General features: G+C 34.7%; 1 protein-coding gene across 1 annotated transcript; it reads right to left on the bottom strand.

The window, feature by feature from the left end:
• Window positions 1-2,793: 2,793 nt before the first annotated feature.
• On the bottom strand, window positions 2,794-26,307 carry LOC145634879 (mitochondrial import inner membrane translocase subunit TIM50-like). The gene is made up of 10 exons (XM_081686214.1): window positions 25,958-26,307; window positions 24,888-24,976; window positions 24,300-24,336; window positions 22,921-22,982; window positions 22,706-22,819; window positions 20,227-20,331; window positions 20,033-20,131; window positions 11,591-11,750; window positions 11,390-11,492; window positions 2,794-3,238 (listed from the first exon to the last, which is right to left on the bottom strand). The coding sequence occupies exons 1-10, from the start codon at window positions 26,220-26,222 to the stop codon at window positions 3,193-3,195; spliced, it is 1,080 nt and encodes a 359-aa protein (XP_081542340.1). The 5' UTR covers window positions 26,223-26,307; the 3' UTR covers window positions 2,794-3,192.

Genomic DNA, 26,307 nt, shown 5'->3' with positions numbered 1-26,307 from the left:
ATGGAATTGATTGTGAAACTTTAGAGAGTGAGGTGGGTATGGGATTCTAGGTAGATGGAGTAGAATTAGACTCCTTAGTATAAGATTTCATCATTAAAACCCCAACAAAATAATAAAATTGGTAGAATAAATTCTAACAACATGCCAAAAGATCTAACTAAACGACTTATTTGTTTCTTTTTTTATTCCACTTCCACTTAGGGTTGAGCAAAACTACCCGAAAAACCGGAAACCCGAAAACCCGTTCCGTTACCGTTCTGAAAATTAGGGTCCTCCATCTGATAACCATAATGGTTCGAGTACCCGTTTCGATAATTTGTTATCGGGTATGGTTATTGGGTATCATTTTAAAATTAGCGGTTACCCGTTCCGAACCGATAAGCAATTTTTTATTTTTTTATCCTACTTAAATCTATTTTTTCCAAAATCTAAACTCTTACTTTACTTCATAATCACTATATAATATCATTGATTAGTAATATAATTAATAATTTGGTCAAGATCATGTGGTATTGTTGTTAATTAGTGTTAAAATATATCATAATAACTAATTTATTAAGTTTAATGATCACTATTGGATATTTTATTGGGTACCCGATAACCGTTCCGAAAATCCGGGTACCCGAACTTATCAGTTCGGTTTATGGATATCACTTTTAGTGATATTGGTAATCGGGTACCCGAACCGTTAGTACTAATGGTACGGGTACCCGTCCCATGCTCACCCCTACTTCCATTATCCGTACAGTATGTACTCTTAAGTAAAACTATTTGCGTGAAAAAGATAATCATTTCATTCAGTTTTAAAACTGAAATATTTGTGATGCACGTCAGGAAATTTTGAAAGTTTTAAGAGCAGAGAAATATTTGTGAAGATGAATTTGCGGTTGGATGAACTAATCTAATCAACCTGAATGGAGTGTGAAAGAGCCTGAAATGCAGTACTACGGAGCAAGCAGGGGACAGTAATCACTGAATAAGAACAAGCTTGTCCTCAGACTTCAGTTAGAGATCATCACATAAAATTGCACTCAAATGCAACACCTTGCGAAACAAAGATGACCGAGTAACAGGCTAACAGCTTCAAGCAACCAATTGCATATACATGCTATGTTTGTCGCCAAAATGTTGCAAAAATATATCACAAGCTTTAATCAACTACTCGTAATATTTGCCCACCGTTGCCATCGTCATCGATGTGGAGGATAGTTTCAAGTTCGATATTATTTGATTATTTGTTTCAAAATTTTGGAATTTGGTGAATTGATATTATAATTTGAGCAATAAAATTTACGTTATAATCTATATATCTATATATCTATATATATATACTAAAGTAACAACCGCTGATGTCATCTCGCCTACGTGTCACTTTCTTATTTTATTTTTTCCCTTCAAAATACATGGATGATGTCATATTTTTCCTTTACAAGCTACCCTATTTAACATTGCTTTGAAAATTAAATTTCATTTGAATTTTTAAGGGCTTGTTTGGTATCGTTTTTTGTTTTCAGTTTTTTGTATTTTTGAAAACTAAAAACCAAAAACATGAAAACAGGAAAAAGGTGTTTCCATTTTTTGGTTGTCAGTTTTCAAAATTATTATGATATTAATAAGTTTAACTAATTTTTTATTCATTATATGATATATATCATATGATTTAAAGAAACAAAAAATCAAAAAACAGAAAACTACAGTGATGCCAAACGAACCCTAATTTTTGGTTTTCTATAGATATTATGTTATTTAGTTATTTATGATTTGTTAACAATAGTTAATAATATAATTTAATTGAAATTTCCTAATTAAATATGAAAATTATGCACTTTTGGGAATTGTATATTATTTAATCAAAAATTTATTAGGAAAACGAAGGAAGTAGTTATTTTATTTCAATATGTGTTAAAAGTTTAAAATTCAATTCTTATTATAAAACCGTGTATCGCACGGGATTAACCTAGTTATAAATTATTGGAGTCCAGATAAATGAGAAATTTTTCCAAAAATGGGAAATGTTTGGGTTTCAACAAAATTGGTCTGATTTGATTAATTTATACTCCCTCCATTTTTAAATACTTGCTCCATTTCTCCATGCGCGGAGTTTGGGAAGAAATTGGAGAAAGTAATAAAATATGTAGGTAGTGAGGTTGGTGGAATAATAAAAAATGGTAAAAAGCAAAAGTAGTGGAGAAATTGGAGGAGAGAGAATATGAAATTAATAAAATATGATATTTGTTGGGTTCACTAGGTGAAAGAAATAAATTAAATATTGTATAAACTTTCCAAATAAAGAAATAGAGCAAGTATTTAAAAACGACCAAAAAAGAAAAGTGGGGCAAGTATTTAAAAACGGAGGGAGTACATATCTAAAGACTTGAAAATTATAGCACCATGACTTCATGAGATTTCAAATTTGATCCCGCTTTTGTTGTTGATATCTCCAACATTAAGAAGCTGCTTACTGCTCTTGATCTTGAAAAGACCGATTACGGTTGCTGATGGTATACCCTTTGAATGTTGCATACCATAATGGTGGAGAGGAAAAAGAGGCGGGAAGATGATTTCACAAAATAATTTGTGTTTTTTATTAAATGATTTAAGTATCAAATGCGACTAGAATATTCCCTTCAGCCAGGTTTCAGTCTCCTCTTTGCAACTTTTGAAAGTTTAGTCTCCTGCGGAGTTTTTTGAGGTGGTAAAAATCAAAATTTAAATCAACTAAAACAAAAGGCCAAGTCACAACACCTTGCAAATGGTTACTGTACAGACTGTAGTCACTGTACTCTGGCAAAATAGACCAATATGTTTAACTTTGCACCTTGGTTAGCCTAGCATCCATGAAAAACTTGGTGCGCTTTCTTAAACTAAGAACCATATATTATTTTAATCTATTAGGGTACACTAAGGAGGGAGTTGATTGCTATAACATTATTTGAGCATCTCTTGTTCAACTATAAAGAAGCTAACAGGATGAAACAAAATTTTCCAGTTTTTCCTCAGAATGTACAATGACAAAAAAATATAATTGAATATGACTGGTTAACAATTGAGAGCCGAATTTGTTTCATGCTGAAGCTGTGCCAAATTATCAACTGTTTGCGAATTCGCTGTCTTGAGCTAGGTGTTCAACTATATCGGTGAAAATGGTTATGCTTGCCAATATTTAAGTAGCAGCATAAAATAAATTTGATTTCAACGTCGCCAAAAACGTCCTTGCTGTTTCTGTTCTTGCATTCGCCTGCAGCATTAAAGAATTAATTAAATTTCTCTTAAACGAACTATTAAGTTATAGCAAATAACAGAACAATTTTTCAGATTTATCCAGCAAGAAGTCCATAATACCAAAATAATTGGTCAATGAGGTTGTAAATTAAAGTAGAAACAAATTGCAGCAGGAAGAAATAAAGATAGAAAATCGACTTTTACACAGCAAGGAATAGAAATAATTACTGAAGAGGTGCCAAAAAGAAGGCAGCAGGATCCTAAACATGGGATAAATTTTTTGTTTCAAAGAAAGTATCTTCAGAAACTTGATAATGCTGTCAAAAGAAAAATAAATAAATAACTTGATAACAAACAGCTAAAAAAGCCCTGAGATCCACAACTAATTAAAAGGGGCGTCAATAAATGTCAAAAAGCATGCTCAAGGGCAACTTCAACTCTACATGAAGCCTTACCCTGCCCAGTCATGCATCCCAATGGTTAAAGACGGGAACAGCACAGTAGCTAAGCCCTATCCCCCCTCAGCTATATAAGTAGGGGTGAGCATAACAAGGTACCCTGTTTTAAAATTCCTGGAATCAGAACCAGAACCGGAACATAATGCAACAGGTTCCTCAAAATGTGAATTAGAACCAGATGGAAATTGGAAATTGGAAATTCTGACCCGGAACCAGAACCGATTAAGGGTACTTGTCTTGTAATTTACTTACTAACTTTTTGCAGATTTTTTTAACAAAAAAACTGGTTGGTCACTAATTTACAATGTTTACAACTCGCAAATAAAACAAACTAATAGTGGAGTAGTTGTTAATACATATATTTATAATTGTAATTTTGATATTTATTATTTAAAAAATAAGTTAGAATTGGTGAATAATTTGAAATTAAGTGATACTTTTATAAGGTTAGAGCGTACCCTACATGTTCTGGCTCTAAAAAATTGAGAACCGGAACCTATTGCAATAGGTTCTCCATTTTGTTACACCGAACTGGAAGTTCCTAACACGTTCCGGTTCCGATTCAGGGTACCTTGATTTTTTGCTCACCCCTATATATAACAAGGGCCAATCCATGCTACACATAGCTTTACTAGCTAAGTCACAAAGTTCAGGTAGTCACCAACTCCTACCGTCTGCTGTACCAACAGACAGATATGACACTTTTATGTATTTTGCAGTTTCAATCAGTCACTGGTCTTCTAATAAAAGTAGTGATATCGTAGCAACATCTTAAACAAATTGATCCTCTCAGTGACTCGGTCAGAAGCACGCAACATGACTCATACAGATAATGCAATTACAGATATCTTTTTGGCAGAAAATTCCAACGCTGATAGAATAATACTAGTGAAAAACTCAATTATTCGCAGCATGATTTGTCATCAATTATGTTCAACTGCCATATTCCACAGAGTTTTCAGAATAACATCTCAGAATTTTTCAAAGACAGGAAAAAAAACAGACTCACATTCATGATGCAATGGTTTACAAAATAATTTTTTTTTTTAAAAAAAAAAAGAAAGAAAGAAAGAAAGAAAAAATGACATTTGATAATAATGACTTAGCTTCAAACTCGATACGAAAATATGGTAATTATATAAAGGGAGGTATAAATAATTGAATATCATGGAACTACAAAAGTACCAAGTAAATTTTTGTCTGAAGTATTATGAAAACACAAACCATTACTCCATCAGTGTCACTTACCTCCTTCCCCTATGATATTTTGATTATTTTTCTTTTCTTTTCTTTTTTATTCCATTTTAAGTATTGTTGAGCAATTCTCATTGGTAACCTATAAGTTTGCCGATTATTATTGGTTGACAAAAACATTCAAAACATCACATAGAGCTATGTGTTTTTTTTTTTTTTTCTAATCCCTCCGTATTTTATTACTTGCTCCATTTCTCCAAACATGGAGTTTTAGGAGATATAGTATAAGATATTATTGGATTTTTCTTAGCTATGCCCCTAAGGTAGTCGAGTTTCTAAGATGTACCCATGCTTTTTCAAATTTCTAAGTTGTGCCAACTCACTACCATTAATGAATGGTATCCTCCTTGGGACTTCCACGTCACCTAAAGTTAACTATAAATTTAATAAGAAGATGATAAAAGGTAAGGAAATGATACGAAAAAGAAATCTTAACCACAACAACCCTAATAACGAAAACTAAAGCCACGAAATCACACTCTCAATTAACTTTTAAATTACTAACAAGGGTACATTTTAGTATTGATAAGAAGTTGAAGGGCACGGCTTAGAAACTTGAAAAAGCATGGGTACACCTTAGAAACTCAACTACCTTAGGGGTATAGCTTAGAAAAACCCAATATTATTTTAGGAAGGACAATGGGGTTGGTTGAAGAATGCATACGCTTTCACCTAATCTAGAACGCTCAAGAATTAATCAGAATTCTGAGTTGGAAGTTTGTTAAAATTCAGTTTTGTGGGAAGAGGGTAAAATAGTAATCTATGGAAAGTTTGTTATGAGTTTGTTATTTTGATTCTTTCTTAGCTGTTAGTTGGCTTATTTGGGTATTAATAGGTGTTTGGGGAAGGCATCAAAGAAATTAATTGAGAAGTTTGTTTTGAGAGGGCACCTTCCTCTCGAATGAAGGCCCCTAAATTATTGAATACTCCGTTTGATAATACAATCTATCCTTTGGTTGCCAATTTTCTACCTTTTTCTAGCTTGTAATCTTACTGTTTAATCTCTAGCAAATAATAAAATAAATCTAAAAAAAGTAAAAGTAAGTATAAGTAAAGAGGAGGGAGAATATGAAAAATATTACAATATGATGTGAGGGGACAACTAGAGGGGAGAAAAATAATAAAATATTGTTAAAAAAAAAAATTTAAAAAAAATATGGAGCATTTAATTAAATATATCCGCAAAGGAAAGTGGAGCAAGTAGTAAATTACAAGAGTATTAGTTATATACAGCATTAAAAATGATTTTTTTGATGATAAACAAGTTAAATAATTAACTATGGTAATATATATATATATATATATATATATATATATATATATATATATATATATATATATATATATATATATATATATATATATATATATATATATATATATACTCCCTCCGTTTTATATTACTCGCAACAATTTCCTAAAATGGTCGTTTCACATTACTCGCAACAAAATGATTTCTTTCCTTTTTTAGTAAGTTTTTTGTATGATTTTACAAAATTACCCTTACTTATTTTCTAAAACACCCTAATTAAAAAATCTGATTTTATATTATTAACTTAAACTCTTAACATTAATTAACTTAAGAATTTCCACCTAAATCAATCCTCTTCCCTCTCATAGTCTCATCAATCATCCCAGCCACCTTCATCATTCAACCACCCTCATCATTCTTTATCTTCTTCCTCATCCCCATTATTTTTCTCTCTCTTCCATCATCATCAAATTTTTTCATCTTCTTCCTTATCCCCATTAATTTTCTCTCTCCTCCTCTAACCTCATTCTCAAGGTTTTCAAGATCTTAGGGTTTTGTGGGTTCGCGGGATCGGTGGGTGCGCTAGCTTGGTGGTCTCGCGATATAGTTGGGTTCGCTAGCTAGTGGTGGTGGTGGTCGTGAATAGTTTCGTTGGGTTGATGGGTTCAAGGGTTTCTGGTTTTGTGGGTTCAAGGGTTCGTGGTTTTCTGGGTTCGATTGTGGGTTTGATTGGGGTTGTTGCCTGGGTTCGATTGCTGGTTATGGGTTTTGATTATTGAGGGTTCGTGGGTTTGGTTTTGGTTTTGGTTTTGGGGTTTTGATTGTGCTGGGTACGGTGGGATGCTGTAGGGTACGGTGGTTTTAGGGTGGTACAGTGGGATGCTTCTGGGTACGATGGGGTGCTCCGGCTAGGTAATGTTGGGTTTGTGGGTGGTGTTGGGTGCGTCGGTGGTGATGGGTTCGTTGGTGGTGGTGGTGGTGGGTGGTTTAGGAGATGCTAGGTGGTGGTGGTGGTGGTGGCGGGCGGTTTCGGTGATGCTGGGTGGTGCTTGTGGTTGGTTTCGGTGATGTTGGGTGGTGGTGGTGGTGTAATAGGTGTCGCTGCTGCTTGGTGGTGTCGGTGGTGGTGGGTTATTTGATTTAATTAAGATTGAATTTGTTTTTCCTTTTGTTTTTCGGGTTGGACCGATTAGTAGTTAAGCATATATCCTTATGTTTCAATAATCATACTTTCAATCTTTTGCCTAGGAGTCCTCAACATTGTCCTTTGTTGCGAGTAATCCGAACGGAGGGAGTATATATATATATATATATATATATATATATATATATATATATATATATATATATATATATGTATATGTATATATATATATGTATATATATATATGTATATGTATATATATATATGTATATGTATATATATATAAATAAAGAGGAGAGAACATAAAAAATATTACAATATGAAGTGAGGGGACCACTAGTGGGGAGAAAAATAATAAAATATAGTTTTCAAAAAAGGAAATAGAGCAAGTAATTAAATACATCCGAGGAAAGTGGAGCGAGTAATAAATTACGAGAGTATTAGTTATAATTAAAAATGATTTTTTTGATGATAAACAAGTTAAATAATTAACTGTGGTAAATTATACTACCTCCATTTCTTTTTAGTTGACACGTATTCCTTTTTAGGAAGTTTTTTTTTAGTTGACACGTTTTCTTTTGTGGTAACTTTTTTACCTTGCATTTACAAGCTACCCCACTTGCTTTTTCCTTCTCTCTCACTCTCTCTCCTCTCCTTAATAAATGTGCCTAAATCAAACGCGTTTACTAAATAGAAACGAAGGAAGTATAAAGTACGGCTTATGTAAAAACCCTCCTCTATATAAGAACCCAATCTTATATAAGAACCAATCTCAGCCCTTTATTAGTTTTGATCTAACCATCTATAATGATCCTTTAGTAATGGTTTTCTTAATTTTGAGGTGTTCATATTTAGAACATAGAAAAAAAAAAACTTAAGAACATAGGAAAATTTTTTGAACATAAGCTGAAAAAATTAGAACATAAGAAAATAAATTTAAAAGATAGCAAAAGTTTAAAACACAAGCAAACAAAAATTTAGAACATCAGAAATATAATTTAGAACATAAGTTGAAAAAATAAATTATAGCACAAGAAAAAAATTATAACATAAGTTGAAAAAATAATTTAGAATGTAGGAAAAAATTTAGAACATAAACTGGAAAAATAATTTAAAACATAAGTAAAAAAAAAATATAGAACATAGGAATACCTTTAGAACATAGGAAAAAGTTTAGAACATAAGCAGAAAAAAAATTTAGAACATAAGGTGTTCTTACATAAAAAAGGGTTCTCATATAAAGAGGGGTTCTTACCGGATCCTTACGAAGGGTTGATCCCTTTTTATATAAGAACCATTTCTTATGTAAAAACACATTATATTCTAAACTTTTTCCTATGTTCTAAAATTTTTTCTGCTTATGTTTTAAAGTTTTTACAATATCTTAGTGTAATTTTTTTCTACTTATGTTCCAAATTATTTCCTATGTTCTAAACTTTTTTTAGCTTATGTTCTAAATTTGTTCAAATGTTATAAATTTTTTTTTTCATCTTATGTTCTAAAATTTTTCGTATGTTCTAAATTATTTTTTCAGCTTATGTTCTAAATTTATTTCCTATGTTATAAATTATTTTTTCAACTTATGTTCTAAATTATTTTTCTTATGTTCTAAATTTTAGTTTGCTTATGTTCTAATGTTTTGCTATGTTCAAATTTTTTTTTTTTTCTTATGTTTTAAATTTTTTCTGCTTATGTTCTGAATTTTTTCCTATATTCTAAATTTTTTTCAATGTTCTAAATATGAACTCCTCAAAATTACAGAAATCTCATTACTAAAAGATCATTTTAGATGGTTAGATCAAAACTAATAAAGGGTTGAGATTGGTTCTTATACTACCTCCAGTTCAATTTACTCGCAACAAAGTACAAGTTTTCAGAAACCAAGGCAAAAGATTGAAAGTATGATTATAGAAAAATAAGGGTATATGCTTAACTATTAATCCAACCCTCCCAAAAAAAAAAAAAAAAAAAAAAAAAAAAAAAAAAACCAAATTCAACCTTAATTAAATTAAATAACCCACCACCAAGCATCACCCAAACCACCCACCACCACCACCTAGCATCACCGAAACAACCCACCACCACCATCCAGCATCACCAAAACCACCCACCACCACCACCACCACGAACCCAGCACCATCGACGCACCACCACCACCCCACACACCCAGCACCACGAACCTGTAACCCAGCACCCCTCGAACCCAACAACCTCACGAACCCAGCAACTCGCCAAACCCACCACCACCACCCCCGCACCCTACACCACGAACCCGTAACCCACGAACCCAGCACCCCACGAACCCAGCAACCCACCGAACCAACGAAACCAACCCACCAAACCAACGAAACCTACCCACAAACCCGCTGATCTGAAACCACGAATCACACCCACAACGCCACTAATCAACAACCCCTGCCGCTCATAACACCACGAAGCCACCATGAAAATGGGGTTGGAGGAGGAGAGAGAAAATTAAATGGGATGGGGGTTTAATTAATTAAGCTTGGGGTTTAATCAAGTGAAATCAGAATTAGCAGTTTAATAAGGTTATTTTTTTTTTTTAAAAAAAAAAAGGGTACATTGGTCAATTATCACCCAAAAACATACTAAAAAGAGAAAGAAACAAGTTTGTTACGAGTATATTGAACCACCCAAAAAAGGAAATTTTTGCGAGTAAATTGAACCGGAGGTAAAATAAGATTGGGTTCTTATATAGAGGAGGGTTCTTACATGAGCCTCTTTGTGTGTGTGCGCGTGCGTGTGTGTGTGTGTGTGTAACTCCCCAAACCATTGTCGCCAACCTTTCTTTATCCTCAATCTAAATTCCCTTTTCTATCTCCACAACCTCTTCCATGATGGCAAAAATCCCCACCACCATCACAAACAAAGAATACTTTGGCGTCAGATTGAGGTGTCACTACTTCGTTCATAATCAATCAAACCCATCCTCCACCATATTCTTTATATCAACATTTTTATTAATCAAGCACAATCTATTCATCATATTTTTGTTTAAGAACTTAACCTTCATATTTCTAAAAATCCAAACTGATGTATCCCTTCGTTACCCTCTTAAGCCTTAAAACATAGATCTGTCCCAAATTCATTGTACGTAGCTAATGTCGTTTCTTTTATATTTCCCCCTAACTTAATACACAAATGCTCCCCCCCCCCCCCCCCTCTCTTCTTGCCTTAAGTATTCATACCTCATAAGTAATGCACTAACACACATTATATTTCACAGGTTTTACTATCAGTAGCCTGAGCGAAACAAGCAAAAAAACCAGTTCTCTGTAACGGAGCAGAGCTACAGCGGTAATGTCAAGTACGCAATAACCAGTAATAAGTTGGCTATTGTAAGGTGTTGTACAAGTGTAAAAATAAAGAACAAATACAACACAAATTGAGGATCTATCGACAGTTTAGTCATGTTGTAGGTTCACAAAGTATTCACAAGAAATAGTTATATAATTACAGAAGAGGTAAAAGGATCATAGTCTGTAATATCTTTCTGCTATAAGTTTCAATCATGGCTTAACTAGGGTGTGAATGTCAGACTTCTGATCAGTCTGCAATTCTTAACATAGATAGTATTTGATTGACTCCATTTCAGTTTTTAAGGAATAAGGTAAGAAATAACAATCTTAAAAGAGACATGAATCTAATAAATAACAGACGAGAAAGACTAACACAAGATAACTATATCCCATTATGACTTTTAATTTGATTGGTCCCCTCAACCTCACTTCACTTTCCTCCATCAATTGTTAACATTTGGCGACAAGACAACAACTGTCATCATATTTGGAGTATTGTGGCTAAGAGACAGATCAAGGAGATAATTTTGGGTACATAGAAAGAGGAGTCCAACTTTTCTCATCACTGTGTCATGTCCCAGGTTTTGAAGAAAGCCTCAGGCATATACCAATATACGAAACCAGGTCATGTCATGACATCACATTGTCAAAGTTGAGTCCAAGCAAATGCATTACTTAATTTATGAAATATATATATCAGCAGTTAGAGTCACACATAGTTACAAGGTTCATAACAAACCTTTGGTGCTCTTTAGAGCGTTCAATAAACTCCTTCGGAATATCTTTTCCTTTATAGGATGCTAACACCTGGCGGATATCTGATGGTCCACTCCGGGCTACAACTGCAACCAAAAAAGCCAACAATTTAACAAGCTGAAAAACTGACTAGTAAGCAAAGCACACTTAAAAGATGTTTGACATAGCATAAAAGCATACTCACATTCAAGAAATGGAAGAAGATCCAACAGAGTAGTATCATCCACATCATCACTTTTCCATGGCTTGATTTGGACACAATTATCAGGCTGAAGACAGTTCTCTAGGGCATGGCCACTAATATAAATAACCCTTTTAGGATCACGGTTCAGTTTGGAAAGGTCCTGCACAATAAATAGAAAATTATAATCCTCCTATAACCTTTACAATAATGTTTACGGTACAGCCATGAAATTTATAAATCATGATAGTCAATTGGATCAGTCAAGATAAACTTCAGAGCTGATAAATGTATACGGCCTAGTGAACAGGAAGATATATTTATCTAACTGGACTTCCCCAAGAATTCCTTTTTAAGATGACATTCTACAATACATTACAAGGCCTAACTCCTCCACTATATAATTAATGGAGGCTAATTGTGGTGGAAACTCCAAAGAGATTATAAAGTCATATGTTAAACAAACAGCATTTCACATATTCACCACATAAGGAGCACAGAATTACACTTCTCAAAGTTCCACCACATATGTACTTCTCATCACAAGGTTAAGAAAGTAAAGTTATGAAGCCTACAAGAATCAGATTAACCAAAAATCATAAACAACAAAGCAGCTAGTTAATTTCATGGTATAGAATAAGAAATTAGAAAGGAGAATGTTTTAGTTCATTTTATATTTTTATTTTAAAAAGGGGGTTACAAGTATACAGACATGCTGAGTTTCAATGTACTCTTATAAACCACTCACCAGATTGGAAAATTATTAAAATTAGTTTGGAAATGGGAAAGCTATATTGGCTTAATTGAAGCACACAAAACATTACAAGAATGACCTATGATTCTTGTAAAAAAAAATGAATGACCTATGACATACTGGAAATCTGAAATTTGATCAATTGAGTTAGCTCAAAGATCTTACAGTAATTCAAGTCAAGTAATCAATCGGATGGTATTTATGAAGTATAAGTTTGGAAAAGGTCAATGAAAGGACAGAGGTAGAGGAGCAAAACGAAAAATGCAAGGTAAAAAAAAAGAATAAAAAAGAAAGAAAGAGAGAGAGAGAGAGAGAGAGAGAGAGAGAGAGAGAGGAGGAGGGTGGGGGGGTGGGGGGAGGGCGACATACAACTTATGAAATACGAAACTAAAAAATTTTCCTTGAACATGGAAGCGAGTCAAATCTTAGGGTTTTATATTTTATTTTTTTAACACTCATTCTAGAGATTATTCCATGTAAAAATGTGATGCTATAAGCCTAATCTTATTAGCATCAACCTTTTTGTTTTACTTTGGAAATTTTGATTTAATAATCTAACATTTGTGGGATCTTATTTTATTAATTTTACTTTTTTATTATTCCACAATAATATAAGCTTTGGGGGTGACCTACTACCTGTTCCTTAGATAATTTATTATTTCTTTTCATTTTCAATTATTTTAACCAAAAAAGGAATTTTTTATAAAAACCACTAACCAAGCCACCCCCGAAACCCCCTCCCCTTCTCCTGCCACCCCCCCCCCCTTCTCCTTGGCCCATCATATACTTTCTTTACCACCCCACTCTCCTGTTGCCCCTTTCCCTCCCTTTCCCTAGTTTCCGACCACCCTCGGCCTACATCTGTCCTCTACACCCCAAAGCCCTCCCCTTCCCCCATGAACCAAGCCACCGCCAAAACCCCTTTGCAACCCCGACTCACTCACCCCTGAAACTGATTAAACCCAACCCTGTTCCCCAAATCGTGGTAGCCTTAGAGGGGGTGCTAATCGTGGTGTCTTTAGGGGAAGGGTTATGGGTTTTGGATTGCCGATTTTAGGTGGGTGCGGGGGAAGAGGAGGGGGTGAGGTGGTCGGAAAAGTGAAGGGAGGAGCAGTGGGAAAAGAGAGAGGAAAGTGGTGGCGGAAAAGTGAGGGGAAGGGGGAGGAGTGGGGCGGATGGCTGGGTGCGGTGGTGGAAAGATGACGGAGAAAGAAAGAGGAAGGGGCGGGGTTGCAGAGGCCGGAAAGGGAAGTGAGGGCGGAACGGGACAATGGTCGGAAAAGGGTAATGCACCTGGAGAGGAAGAGGAGGTGGCCTAAAAGTATGGAGAGGGGAAAGGGAAGAAGAAGAAGAAGAAGAAAGGGGATAAATATGTATTTTAAAAAAGGGTTTTTCTACATGGTACCCTCTAATTATCGCGTTTTCTATGTTGTACCCTTCTAAATCCAAACTTCTACACGGTGCCCACAAATTTTATGTATTGTTTAATATTTTCCCTTTATAAGCGTTTTTGTTCATGATAATTAACTAGTAGTTAAATTAACCACCCTTCTTAGTTAATTGCTAATTTATTAAAGGACATCAATACAAAATAAAATCTCATTCTGATCAAACCCCTCAAATTCCTTCTCTCGCGCGCCCCTGTTTGATTGAAAACGACTATCTCATTGAATTCCCAATTGCTACAAACCCTAAGATTTTTACTCGAAAATTCGAAGCTAATAAGGATCGATTAATATATACAATAACATATATATCCAGAATTCTTCTTTGCTTTTTTCGATCAGAAATTTTGGTGTTCTTCGTTGAGGCAAAGGTATGATCGAGCAATTTTTTTTCATCCAAAATTGATAGTTAATTTCTTGTTATCTTATGTTTACAATAATTAAAATTGATTACATTAACCAAAAGAATTGGTAAATTTAACAATAGTAGTTCGTTGTTGGGTTGATTATCAGTGTAAACTTCTTGCATGCTTACTTTATGTTTGCTATGTTGAATGTCTAAATTTGTTTGAGTGGAGTTGTTGTGGTTTACAAGTATATATTGAATTTTATGGTTTCTTGTTAGCAATTTAAGTTGTTTGTACATGGTTTGTTTACGAATTTGATGCAGAATGGATAGGAGGGTGTTAAGAATTAATCATGATGGTAATGTTGTCGATGTTGTGGTTGATGATGTTGATCAATGTGTGCTACTTGATGTGATCAATGATATGTGTGATGAGTTCTCAAAGAAAGGTTTTGTTTTGCCCCTGTACCCAAGCCTATACTATTATGCTAGGCAAAAAAAAATTGACTTTACTGATGATAAAAGCTTATTGAAAATGTTTGAAGATATTGGGAAGAAGAGTATTGATTTGTGGGTTGGTTGTTTGACACAACCTTCTTTCATTTGGAATTTGGCAATGCAAGTGAAGGCGAACAATACACCAACTGTCCAACCTAATACCTCACAACCTAGCATTAGTAGGCAGAAAATATATGTTCAAAGGTTACCCGCAATGTTGGAGGAGTTATCAACTTCTCCACCTCATATTTTTCTTTCACAAAATCAAACAAATGTGACACTTAACACTCTTGAAACTCCTCCCCACATTAAATATGATGAAGCCATTCCTATTTCCCTTGATGAGTTTGAATCCTTATCACAAGTGAACAACTCACCACTACCCGACCCAAAAGTTACAACCACAAATCTTAATATTGTTACCCCAAAACCTAAGTCATGTAGGCCTTGTGTTTTCACTCATGGTAAGAAGATGCCCAAAACAACAGCTATCCACAAGGGATTATGGAACCCTACTAATGACAACACAGAGGTGGAAACACAAGAGGTTTCTGGTTCAAGGACTAGGTTTAGGGATAGGGAGCACACAATTGTCGGTCGGGAAATGGTTGAAGTACATGAGAACGGTAGTAGTAGTGGTAGTGAGATTGATTATGAGTATGAACCTTTAGAGTCCGATGAAGGAAGTGACCAGTTACTTGACTTTGACGCCGAGGAGAATACAACGGAACTACTTAAGGAAAATTATGTGGATGGTGGATGGGAACCTTTTAGTGTGAGAGGTGATGTATATGAAGATGACGGTGGGTATTTGTCAAGGATGTATAGAAATGGGGAGGTTTATGATGATGCTGACATTGGAAGGATAAGGTTAAGAGCATGGCAATTATTCGTGGATAAAGACCATTTTAGAGATGTCCTTAGAGACTTTTGTGTGCAAGAGGGATTCTCACTAGTGGTCAAAAAAGCTGATAATGACAGGTACACGGCAGAATGTGCTGATATGAGATGCTCTTGGAGAATTCATGCAAGTAAACTGCCAGATGAGCACACTTGGGCAATTAAAAGCATTAGAGAAGGACATAAATGTGACCCCTTGGTTAACAACCCAATGTGTAATTGTGACTGGCTGCTACAAAACTTCTTGAGGACATTAGGTCCAGCCAGATATTAAGGGAAAAGCTATGAATGCTTTGCTATGGGAGAGGTACGGAGTGACTATGGCTACCTCTACAATTTACAAGATGAAGGCCAAAGCGTTACAGCTTATTCAAGGGGGGCATGATGAATCTTACAAAAACCTTGTATTCTAGTGTGAGTTGATCAGGGATAGAAATCTAGGATCCATAGCTTTTTGTACATGGAAAGAACTTGAAGAGCCTGGGAGACCACTACAATTCAAGTCAATCTTCATAAGCTTTGCTGCACAGTTTAGGGGGTTATTGAATGGATGTCGTGTTGGGGTTGATGGATGTCACCTTAAGGGAAACTATGGCGGAATCCTTTTAAGTGTCGTGTCTCTTGATCCAAATAATGAGATATTCCCGGTTGCTGTTGCAGTGGTTGACTCCGAGAATAAGACTAGTTGGTCTTGGTTTTTTCATCACTTAAAGAACATCTTGACTAATGATGGAAGAGATGACTGGACGATAATATCAGATAGGCAAAAGGTATTGTGTGGTTTGGGCCAAGGTTCCAAGGAGATACTGTGATAGACATTTGTGCAAAAACTTTAAGAAAGATTACCCCGGAGTATTGATGCACAAACTTTTTTGGGGACTTGCAAATGCATGTTGTGTGTTCACATTTAGAAAGTCAATGGAGCAAATTCAGAAGTATGGAGGCTTAGGTGTTGTGAAGTGGCTTAAAGAGATTGGACCAATGGAAAGGTGGACTAAATGGAGGTTTGATCCTCAATTATGCTCAGATGAGAACACAAACAACTTTGTAAAGAGTTTTAATAACACTATAGGCGTTGAAAGGACTTACCCAATCCTGACACTTCTTGAAGGTAATTAATTTAACTTGACTTATTTACTTTTTTAAATGACATGTAAATCTTACATCAACTTGTGTCATCATATGTAGGTGTCAGAAGAATCGCAATGGTTAAACATGCAACTAGGCAACAATTATGTGAGGATTGGAAAGATGATGGAGTATGTCCTAATATTCTTGCTCAAGTTAGGGTCCTAACAAAGGATTCAAGGCAATGCAATGCATACCCCGCAGGAAGAGGTGAATATGAGGTGTCAGATAGGAGAAGTATGCTTCCCGTATCCTTGAACAATAAGAGTTGTGTTTGTGGTAAATGGCAGTCAGTGGAATTCCTTGTAAGCATGCTATCAAAGCTATTTTGCATGCTGGAAAGGACCCATTGGACTTTGTTAGGGAGTGGTACTATGTGGCTATGTATAAGGAGGCATACAAGGGGAATATTTTACCAATTCCTGACTGTAACCAGTGGCCTGAGCTTGCTGTCCCAAAGTTAATCCCACCTACTATGAAAAGGAGCGTAGGGAGGCCTTCACGTAATAGGAGAAGAGAAGAGGGAGAGCAGAGGACGGGAAAGAGGAGTAGCACCGTTCAATGTAGTAAGTGCAAAGAATATGGCCACAATGCTCTCACATGCAAGGGAGGAGCAACACGGAAAGAGAAACTAACGCAACAAGGAATCACATATACAAGTTCAAAAAAGGCAGCTTCAAAGGGGAAAAGTAATGTAAGAACAAGAGAATGCACAAGTAATGAAATGAACATGATTGACCTCATGATTGCAGAATCGCAAGCATCTAACCACATGACGCAACTAAGGTCAAGCCATCAGCATTTGCATCAACCAAGGTCGAACTCAACTCAACCTTCATCAAGTGCTCCTCTCCATTCTACAAGTTGTGCTGGCAAGAGACAAAAGACAAGATAGATTTGGTTTCCCTAATGTGTTGGTCTTATTCCCATGTATTTCCCTTATTCTTGTGGGTTTTGCAGTTTGTTAAACCTGGATGTTTTTAGGATTACAGTTTTAGTAGTGATAACTACTGTGTTTTTGGACTATTTTCACTGGTATAATGGATAATATGATGAACCAAACAGATTTTTATGATTTTTTTTGGATTGCTACTGTCTATAATTACAGATATGTTTTTTCTGTATTGCAGATACTCTACAGACTCTGTACTATATAAGGTTTTTGTAGTCCTGTTTTGCAACTGGTTTTATAAAATATCAAACCCGATCCTGCATAAACAAAATTGTTCTATAAATCCAGGCATTAACTGCTACCCTTTTTTGCAACTGTAACTTATGAATCATGGCTGGCATTCTAATCATAAACAATACAAAGTAATAGATAATGAGATATATGCTCTAGAAGTTCCATGTAGGATTCCATCTTAGTATATTATATATGTTCTCAGTTCTTTAATATAAAAGAATACAAAAAAATCACATCATCATCAAAAAAAGGTGCTGAATTTTTTTAGATTGCTACTGTCATGTTTTACAAATTTTTTTTGGATTACATTTCAGAGATAAAAAATCACTTCATCAAAAATGAGAGACAAACAATACAAACATAACTACTGTGTTTTTGGATTGCTACTTTCATGTTTTACAAATTTTTTTGGATTACATTTGAGTCGATTTGACATCGGAGAATGACGATACGGTGAATATGGGGCTGAATTTTAGGGGTTTGCGGGGGAATTTTTTTTGGGTTTTAACGGGGAAGGTTGCGGGTCAGAAATTGGTTGAGGTTGTTTGCTAATTCATTCTTGCATAATTCAGATTTTAATTAGGGATAAGTTGATTGAGAAAGTTTAGAGAAAAAGAGTTCATTTTGGAGAAGAAAAAGAAAGAAGCTATGGAAGATCGTGAGTTTGGGGGGAAAAACAACTAAATTTATCTTATAAAGTTATAACTAAATTATAAGGTTATATTATACTAACCTCTTTTTTTTTAAAAAAAAAAAAAGTAAAAAAAAAAATTGCTAACCATAGTTAGTAGTCTATTTAAAAGTGTTTTAACATTAACTTAATAAATGGTTAAAAGTAATTAAGTTACTTAAACTGGTGGGCACCGTGTAGAAGTTTGGATTTAAAAGGGTACAGCATAGAAAACGCGATAATTTGAGGGTACCATGTAGAAAAACCCTTTAAAAAGTTAAGTTTATAAAAAATATATATATATCGGACAAACCCTTTAATTCTTGGACAAATGAAAACGCAACACGTGGCAGACGACTTGATGTTGTTGTAGGTTAAGTGATCTGCTTGGAAATTAGAACACCCCCAAAGCTTGGATTATTTTGGAATAATTCGAAAGTGGGATTAATAAAATAAGATCGCACAAAGGTCAAATTATCCAAATCAAATTTTCCTTTTACTTTTAATTCCTCTACATTTTATCTGATAGTCTAATCCCATAGTAAAATATTATTCAGAAATTTTGGTTAAGGTAAAATGAGAATCATTTCATAATTTGAGGTATAGATCATGACGGGGTTCTAAAGTAGCAACCCCAGAATCACAACATCTTCAGCCTAATATCAGGAACAATGTGTTTCCATGTTCCCCACAATTGAGGGTGTCCCAACTAGAGTTACAGAGAGTGATGACTAAGGCATCATTCTGATCTAAGCATGTCTTCCAGAAATAAGCAAATGACAACAAACCCATAGCAACCATTGCTACAATACCTAGATTCATGATTAAGAAGATAAAATGAAAGCCAAACATCTAACAAAAAAATCCAATACAGAACAAAACATTGTTAACAAATTAATAACAGAGAAGGAAAATGGTAAGGGGGGAGTGGAGAAGGAAGACAGATGTTATTTTCAATTCGGAAATAGAAATGTATAAAAGACAACTGACATTTAGCAAGTGACGAAAGCAGAATTATACCTTTAGAACAACAAACTTGTGAGAATAAACAAATAAAGATAGATGACAACTTGACAAGGTAGTTAACCAAAACAAAATGAGGCGTACCGATTATACTTTACGTTAAAAAGAGGAAACCAGGAACCCTCTCATTAAGATGACGTCAAGGTGATGCAAGCACAAGGTATACAACATAATACTACTAAGTTACATTGTTCATGGTTGAATAGAAATTTGTTCAACCAAACCCTTTTCAACCATAAAAAATAATTAAATTTAAAGATAGCCCTAGCTGATTCAAATTGAAAAATAATTCAACCCTGTGTATAGAAAGGAGCAAAGGTAGGTAGATTTCTCTTCTTGAAAATGACATGGATATCAACTTTAAAGTTTGATGTGAACCAGAAAGGCAGAAACAAGATGGTCAATTGAATTTTATTTTACTTTTTTTCAGCAACTGATGAATTCAAAGGATGAGTGCATGATTTAAAGAACAAGTGCTAATAGAAAGAACCCTACCCTATAATGTTTCCCATCCTCATATCTTGTCGCAGCCCTAGATAACCGATGAGCTATACAGTGCTTCTCGTCTAATCTGTCAAGAACGGGGTCCACATACTGCACATGCCAGATACAAGCCAATCTCAAGAACAATTTTCGAATAAAATCAGGGAAGTAGCAGCGAAACAACAGCGTAAAAAAAAAAAAATCACCATTGACAAGTTGTCAGAATACACAACAATTTCGAAATATTGTGCTAGGTGCTCAAGAAAGGCATCAACACCTGGCCTCTTAAAAGTTCTCCAGCCCCTTTCACGCTGTAAATAATACAAAGAAAAGAGAAAAAGTTGCTTAGTTCAGGCATTATTTAGAAAGACGCAATTTTCATTTCGTTCCACCAAAGGCTAAGAATGGAGCAATGAGATTTTTCCATCTAAAATTACAAAAATACACTCATTAATAATTATTTTTTTTCAATAGAATACATAAGCTCAACTAAAATATAACATCTATACACATAACCATGGTTCGAAAACTCGGCCGTTATGTCGCGAATCGGGCGAGACGTAACGGATTTCCAAGTTGCCATTACGATATTTACCGATTCAGCACGCCGCTTTTCAAAACCCCGCAATAACGGCCGATACGGCCGTTTTTTAAAGAAACTCGGCCGCATCAAGCATTACCTGCAGAATTCGAAGAAAAAAATCCAAAATCTAATCATTTTGACTTCTATTCGGCGAGGGTTTATGCTTCTACATGAAACCGATCAGTTTCTTGGTATCCACAGTTTGAATAAAAAGGGGTTTTTTTGTAGTAAAAAAAAAAAAGCAATTCATGGGGTAGTTGGGTATGGCTTTATGACAGCTGGAAGTTACCACTTTAATTTTTACTTAGAATTTTTTACGTGACCAGATGACCCCACCATCTTTTCTATTACCCTCTTCTTTTTTTTCATATCTCACGTGACCACTAGTCCCCATTCCCCACCCCTTACTTCCACCTTTTGCCAATTAACCTTTTTTTAAAATTAACCCCCCTTTTCAATTGAGTACTAGTTGAAGTCTTAAAGAGCATACAAGTATACAAGATACAATTACGAAATAAGCATGAGTAAGATTTTTAAAAATTACGAGAAAAAAAAAATCAAAACTTAAATTTAAAAAAATTCTTGTGCGAGAACCACGATGCGGTTTGCGATAAACGCATTAATTCCGTTACAGAATTACCGCGACCGAAACTGCATTTTCAAACCAAATAATGTAAATTGGAATACAACTACCAAGAATAAAATTTCAAGTGGCCAAAAGCTAAAGCATAAATCTTACTTACACGGTAAATTGACACATTGCACCAACATACTCTTCTTTATAATTTCCTTTTATTAGCCCCAAGAAGCAACAGATGGAGAAAAAGCAGGTTAGAAAATATAACTTCCTCTGTCCCTTTTTATTTGACAAGTTTTTATTTGTGAAACTATTCACAAAGTCTACTCTGACTACCTTCGGTGATTAATAGTTATATGGGATCTTATTGGAATTATCTCAATGTATACTTTTATATTATCAACTTTCTATAATTTATAATTACTGATAATTAGAGATACAAATCGTTGAATTAGAGCATTGAAAAAAGTGATAAAAAAAGTGTGACTAAAACATAACAAAGAAAGTAGTTCCTCCGTTTTCATTTAAGTTACACTGGTTTCACTTTTGCACAATTCACACACTTTGATGCGGGTGCATGGAACTTAGTGGAGGAGGTCGAAGAAGAATCGCATGTTGTAATTCAAAGTCGTGCTAAGATAAGGTGGTCACGTCTCTAGGTTGACCATCATCATGGCTGAATGATCCTTTTATGTAGTTAAGAATAAAGTCACATGGGTTCTAAGTGTAAGCCAAGAAAGAGAGCTTAATTCAAAGAAGGTCCTCAATAGTGAGGCAAAATTCTAGCTCCCCGCTGAGTTTAGAAGGCAATAGCGAGGAGTGACTTGTTAGGTGGAGCGCTCACTCCTACTCCCTAGAGCAACCGCTCCAACACCCCTTTTCCGCATTGACTTTTGATTCCTTTGTTCCTTCATTTTACTTGTTTTTATTTTGCATATTCATCTTGTAATCCTAGGGCTGTAATATTAGAACTCTGGGTTTGTATTGATGCCCTATAAAAAGAGTTAAACGTGTTTTTAGATCTCTCTCCTTAATCTTGGTGATTATTTGTGATCTTTTTTATACTCCTTTGTTTTCTTTATTATTACCTTAATCATGGCTTTACTTGGTGTTGGTATTGATTAAGAACCCTTATTGTATAGATCTTGGTGATTGTTGAGATAAATTAATCTTGTGTTGTTGCATTGGACCTATTGTTTGATGTTGTTCCCCCTTTTATTGATTATTTCGTATCACACTCTGCTTTGACTCTCTATAATGATTTAACCTTAAGAAAAAAATACAATAATGTCAGATTTTGTTAAATTTGTCTCAATTTATAAGTAAAATATCAATTTTTTGTATTTTTTACATATTAATAACAACAAGTACAAGGGATTGACATTACGTAGTGGCAAATCTGAAATTAAAAATGTTGCAACTAATAAAAAAACAAAGTTGTTTACTAGGGTTGCCAGGAAAGCTTGACTGAACTAGCCAATAGAATTCAACTCAATTTCAGGTGTGCATCAATTTTAGGTCTTACCTTCCAATCAGAATAAACTAAAGTCTCGTTCAGATCCACAACAAGTGTAAATACATGTTGCATTCCAGGTGGCAAATCAGGAAGTAGCTTATCAGACAATGGTTCAGTGAAACCCTGTCATAAAGTAACAAACAAAAAAAATTCAACAAATATGATCAAAACAGTGTTGAACTTAAGAATGATAGGAATTATATTTAAATTTCATAGTTGCTTACTCGAACTTGATCCTCAACAGATCTCCTCCAATCTAAGTAGAGTTCAATTGCTTTGGCAGGCACTAAAATACCAAACAAGATAGAAGCTTATAATTATTATAATAATAAAAGTCTGATAAAGATCAGAAAAATTGCAAAATTGACACACATTACCTTAAATATATTTCAAAGGACACACACACACACACACAACTACCTCAAAATCAAAAGATCACTGGTCACCATATCTATAATACGCTAGAAAGTCCAATATGTGGCATCTCCTGTCCTCGATTTATAAAACACACAAAGTAATTGTGGAAACAAAAATACTTTTGACGGTATGGGCAAGATTATAGTGTGGGTCCCGTGGGATAATAAGAATCTCAAGTATATTATTTTTTTTAATATGACAACACTATAATATTACCAGTACTATATGATTTCTATTTTAAATTACAATGCAGTATTCCTGTCTCATTCTTGTGGACTTGATCATTTCTATGAAACAATTAGGGTCTGCCAAAGACAACTTTAAGGTCAAGCTTTATACATTATGAGATTTGTGACTTCCACCCTATTATCTGGTGGCATTACAGTAAAGCTTTTCAAAAAAACAGATCCACTGATATGATCACTGATTTTACCTCTTGACTCACAATAAATAGCAACTATAATAGTCACAACTGAACCAAGATAGCATATTTTATGGTTCACATCTGCCACATGAAATGGGCAAGATTTTATGGCTAGCATAGTAATGAACAAGGCTTTTTTTTCCAACTATATTATTATCCTACATCAACTAAGTGCTTGTTTGCTTGCACCAAATTTCCATGGGAACTCAAAATTCCTAGGAAATACACCTTTGCTATGTTGTTTGATTATCTAAAAAGTACATAGTGAAGGGAATTTGGATTTCCATAGGAGTTAGGCATTCTCACATAATGTAGCAATTTACTCACCTAGTCCTCCCTAGGTCATTCAAAGTTCTTAGTAACTGTCATTTCCCTAGTCTCAACCAAACACATTAGTACATTACAGCTAATTCCTAGGAAATAGATAAGGGAAGCTAATTCCCATGACTTGTACATTACCATGGGAAATTAATTCCTATTGCAACAAAACAAACACTAAGTGTGGCATGGCCCATGGGTAAGACATGGGTACGACAGAGGATTGGCAAGGTAAGTTAAGGATCCAAGTAACATAGATATTGGTTTCAATAGCTTAGAGGATAATTTATTTGACATTGCTATAAGCCCTTAATGTAGTATAAATTATCACACTCATTTGATAATATGTTATATCCAAAAAAAAAAAAAAAAACATTATTTTTTCCCTATAAAAAAAAGAAAAATCCAATAAAAAAATTGGAAAAAAGAGAGAAAGAAATATACCAACCACAGCAGCGTAATGCCCCAAAGCTTGAAATTTCTACACAAGAACACATATAGAAGTTTCATCAGACCAGCGTTTGACATCATTAACGATCATGTAACAAGTGTTATTAACAGTGACTAGAAAAGACAAAATACTGAGAGAAGATCTTAAATTTTTAATCCCATAAGGATAAAGGTCAAAACACAAAGACCAGTATCCTGTATCCCAAGTCTCCTATTTCAGACATCATTGCCTCAGTGAACCAGACATATCATCTTCCCAAAACACAATCATGTTATATTTTGGACATAACTGAAGTAATACCATGAAACTGTAAAGAATCTAAAAAGCAACCACAAGCTTGTACTTGCGTTGATAAAAGATGCAACATCTTCAATGTGATAAATTTTTAATCCCATAAGGATAAAGGTCAAAACACAAAGACCAGTATCCTGTATCCCAAGTCTCCTATTTCAGGCATCATTGCCTCAGTGAACCAGACATATTATCTTCCCAAAACATAATCATGTTATATTTTGGACATAACTGAAGTAATACCATGAAACTGTAAAGAATCTAAAAAGCAACCACAATCCTGTACTCACGTTGATAAAAGATGCATCATCTTCAATGTGATGATTCGCAGAAGCTCGAAATGCTTTTGTTTTCTCATCTACTTCTTCTAATGTGTATGCTGCAAACAAAAACTACCTTAAATTCTGTATAAATTACAGGACACTTATCTATCACACTAAAATTTACTTATGAAAATTTAATCGATAAAAAAATCCATACTTTAAACAGTGTAAGTTTCATAGTGCTTACATCCCATATGAGCTTGTTAAATGCATTTAGCCCATCACCATACACAATAAATAAACAATATTTTAAAACAAAAAAAATAAAAATAAAAAAGGTGTTCTCACTGATTTTCTTGTTTACACCTTAGATTTTCACAATCTCGTTACTCAACATTGCAATCTATGTGGAACTACTTGGCAGTGTCACGAACATAGATGAAATCAAACTAAGTATCATCGATTCATCAGCCATATGAGAGCTAGAATTTAAAATAACATATTCCGCGTTGGCGCATTCTAGCTCTATCGAACTATCATTTCCTGGTAGCAAACAGTTGTTTATACATCGACAATCAATAAAAGAATACATTGTTGAAATCAAAACTCCGCCAATTCAACAAACAAACACGACCTCAAACTACTCCAACAACGCGTAAACTAAACCAAACAGCTAAATATTGTATTCACTGGGGCAGACCCTATACCATGGCAAAACCGGGAGAGGGAGAGGGAGAGGGAGAGAGGAAGTGAGGATTAGAGACTATACAGTTATACAGCACCAGACCAACCACCCCAAAATCGCCGGACTTACTTACTTCTTCGGGTAATGCAGCCTTAATAAGTAGCAGCTGTGCATTTACCAAGCAATTCAATTTGCAAAACCACAACACCAACATAAATCAACTAAAAAGTGAACCAAAGATCAAATCAAATAATACAAGAATTACTAGCATTAAAATTATTTGACTTATCTTATATACCTCTAAGTAAAAAATACAAAAACACATTAAGGAAAACGCGTCAACTAATTTGAAAAGCGATAGAATAAAATAACAAAAGTATCATCGGAAAAAGAGCAATTGACGAGAGCGGACCGTAAGTGGCATAGCCTACAGAAGCAGCAGCACCAGTAATGGCGGCAGTAAGGCCGAATCTTAGGGCAGTGAAAAAAGCGTTGGAATTCTTCGGCGGAGAAGATGGAGGAACTTCGTTAGGTTGAGAAGAAGCAGACGATAAAGGCGGTTCCTTGGGAAGATTTGTGCAATGGAATCTTTGGGAGATAATGGTGTTAAGGTTTTTGGTATTGGTGTTAATGGCGGATGATTTTAAGAGTCGAGATCGAAGTATAGACAACGACATCGTTGCAAGTGGTGTTTGGGAAGATTTCAGAGGGGTTTTGCACTAGGGCTTTTCGGAGAGGGGGAGAATAACGTAAAATGTTGGA

This window comes from Chenopodium album, chromosome 6 (genome assembly GCF_948465745.1).
Source record: "Chenopodium album chromosome 6, dcCheAlbu1.1, whole genome shotgun sequence".
In the NCBI taxonomy this organism is placed as follows: domain Eukaryota; kingdom Viridiplantae; phylum Streptophyta; class Magnoliopsida; order Caryophyllales; family Amaranthaceae; genus Chenopodium; species Chenopodium album.
This window is presented reverse-complemented; position numbering and strand designations above follow the sequence as displayed.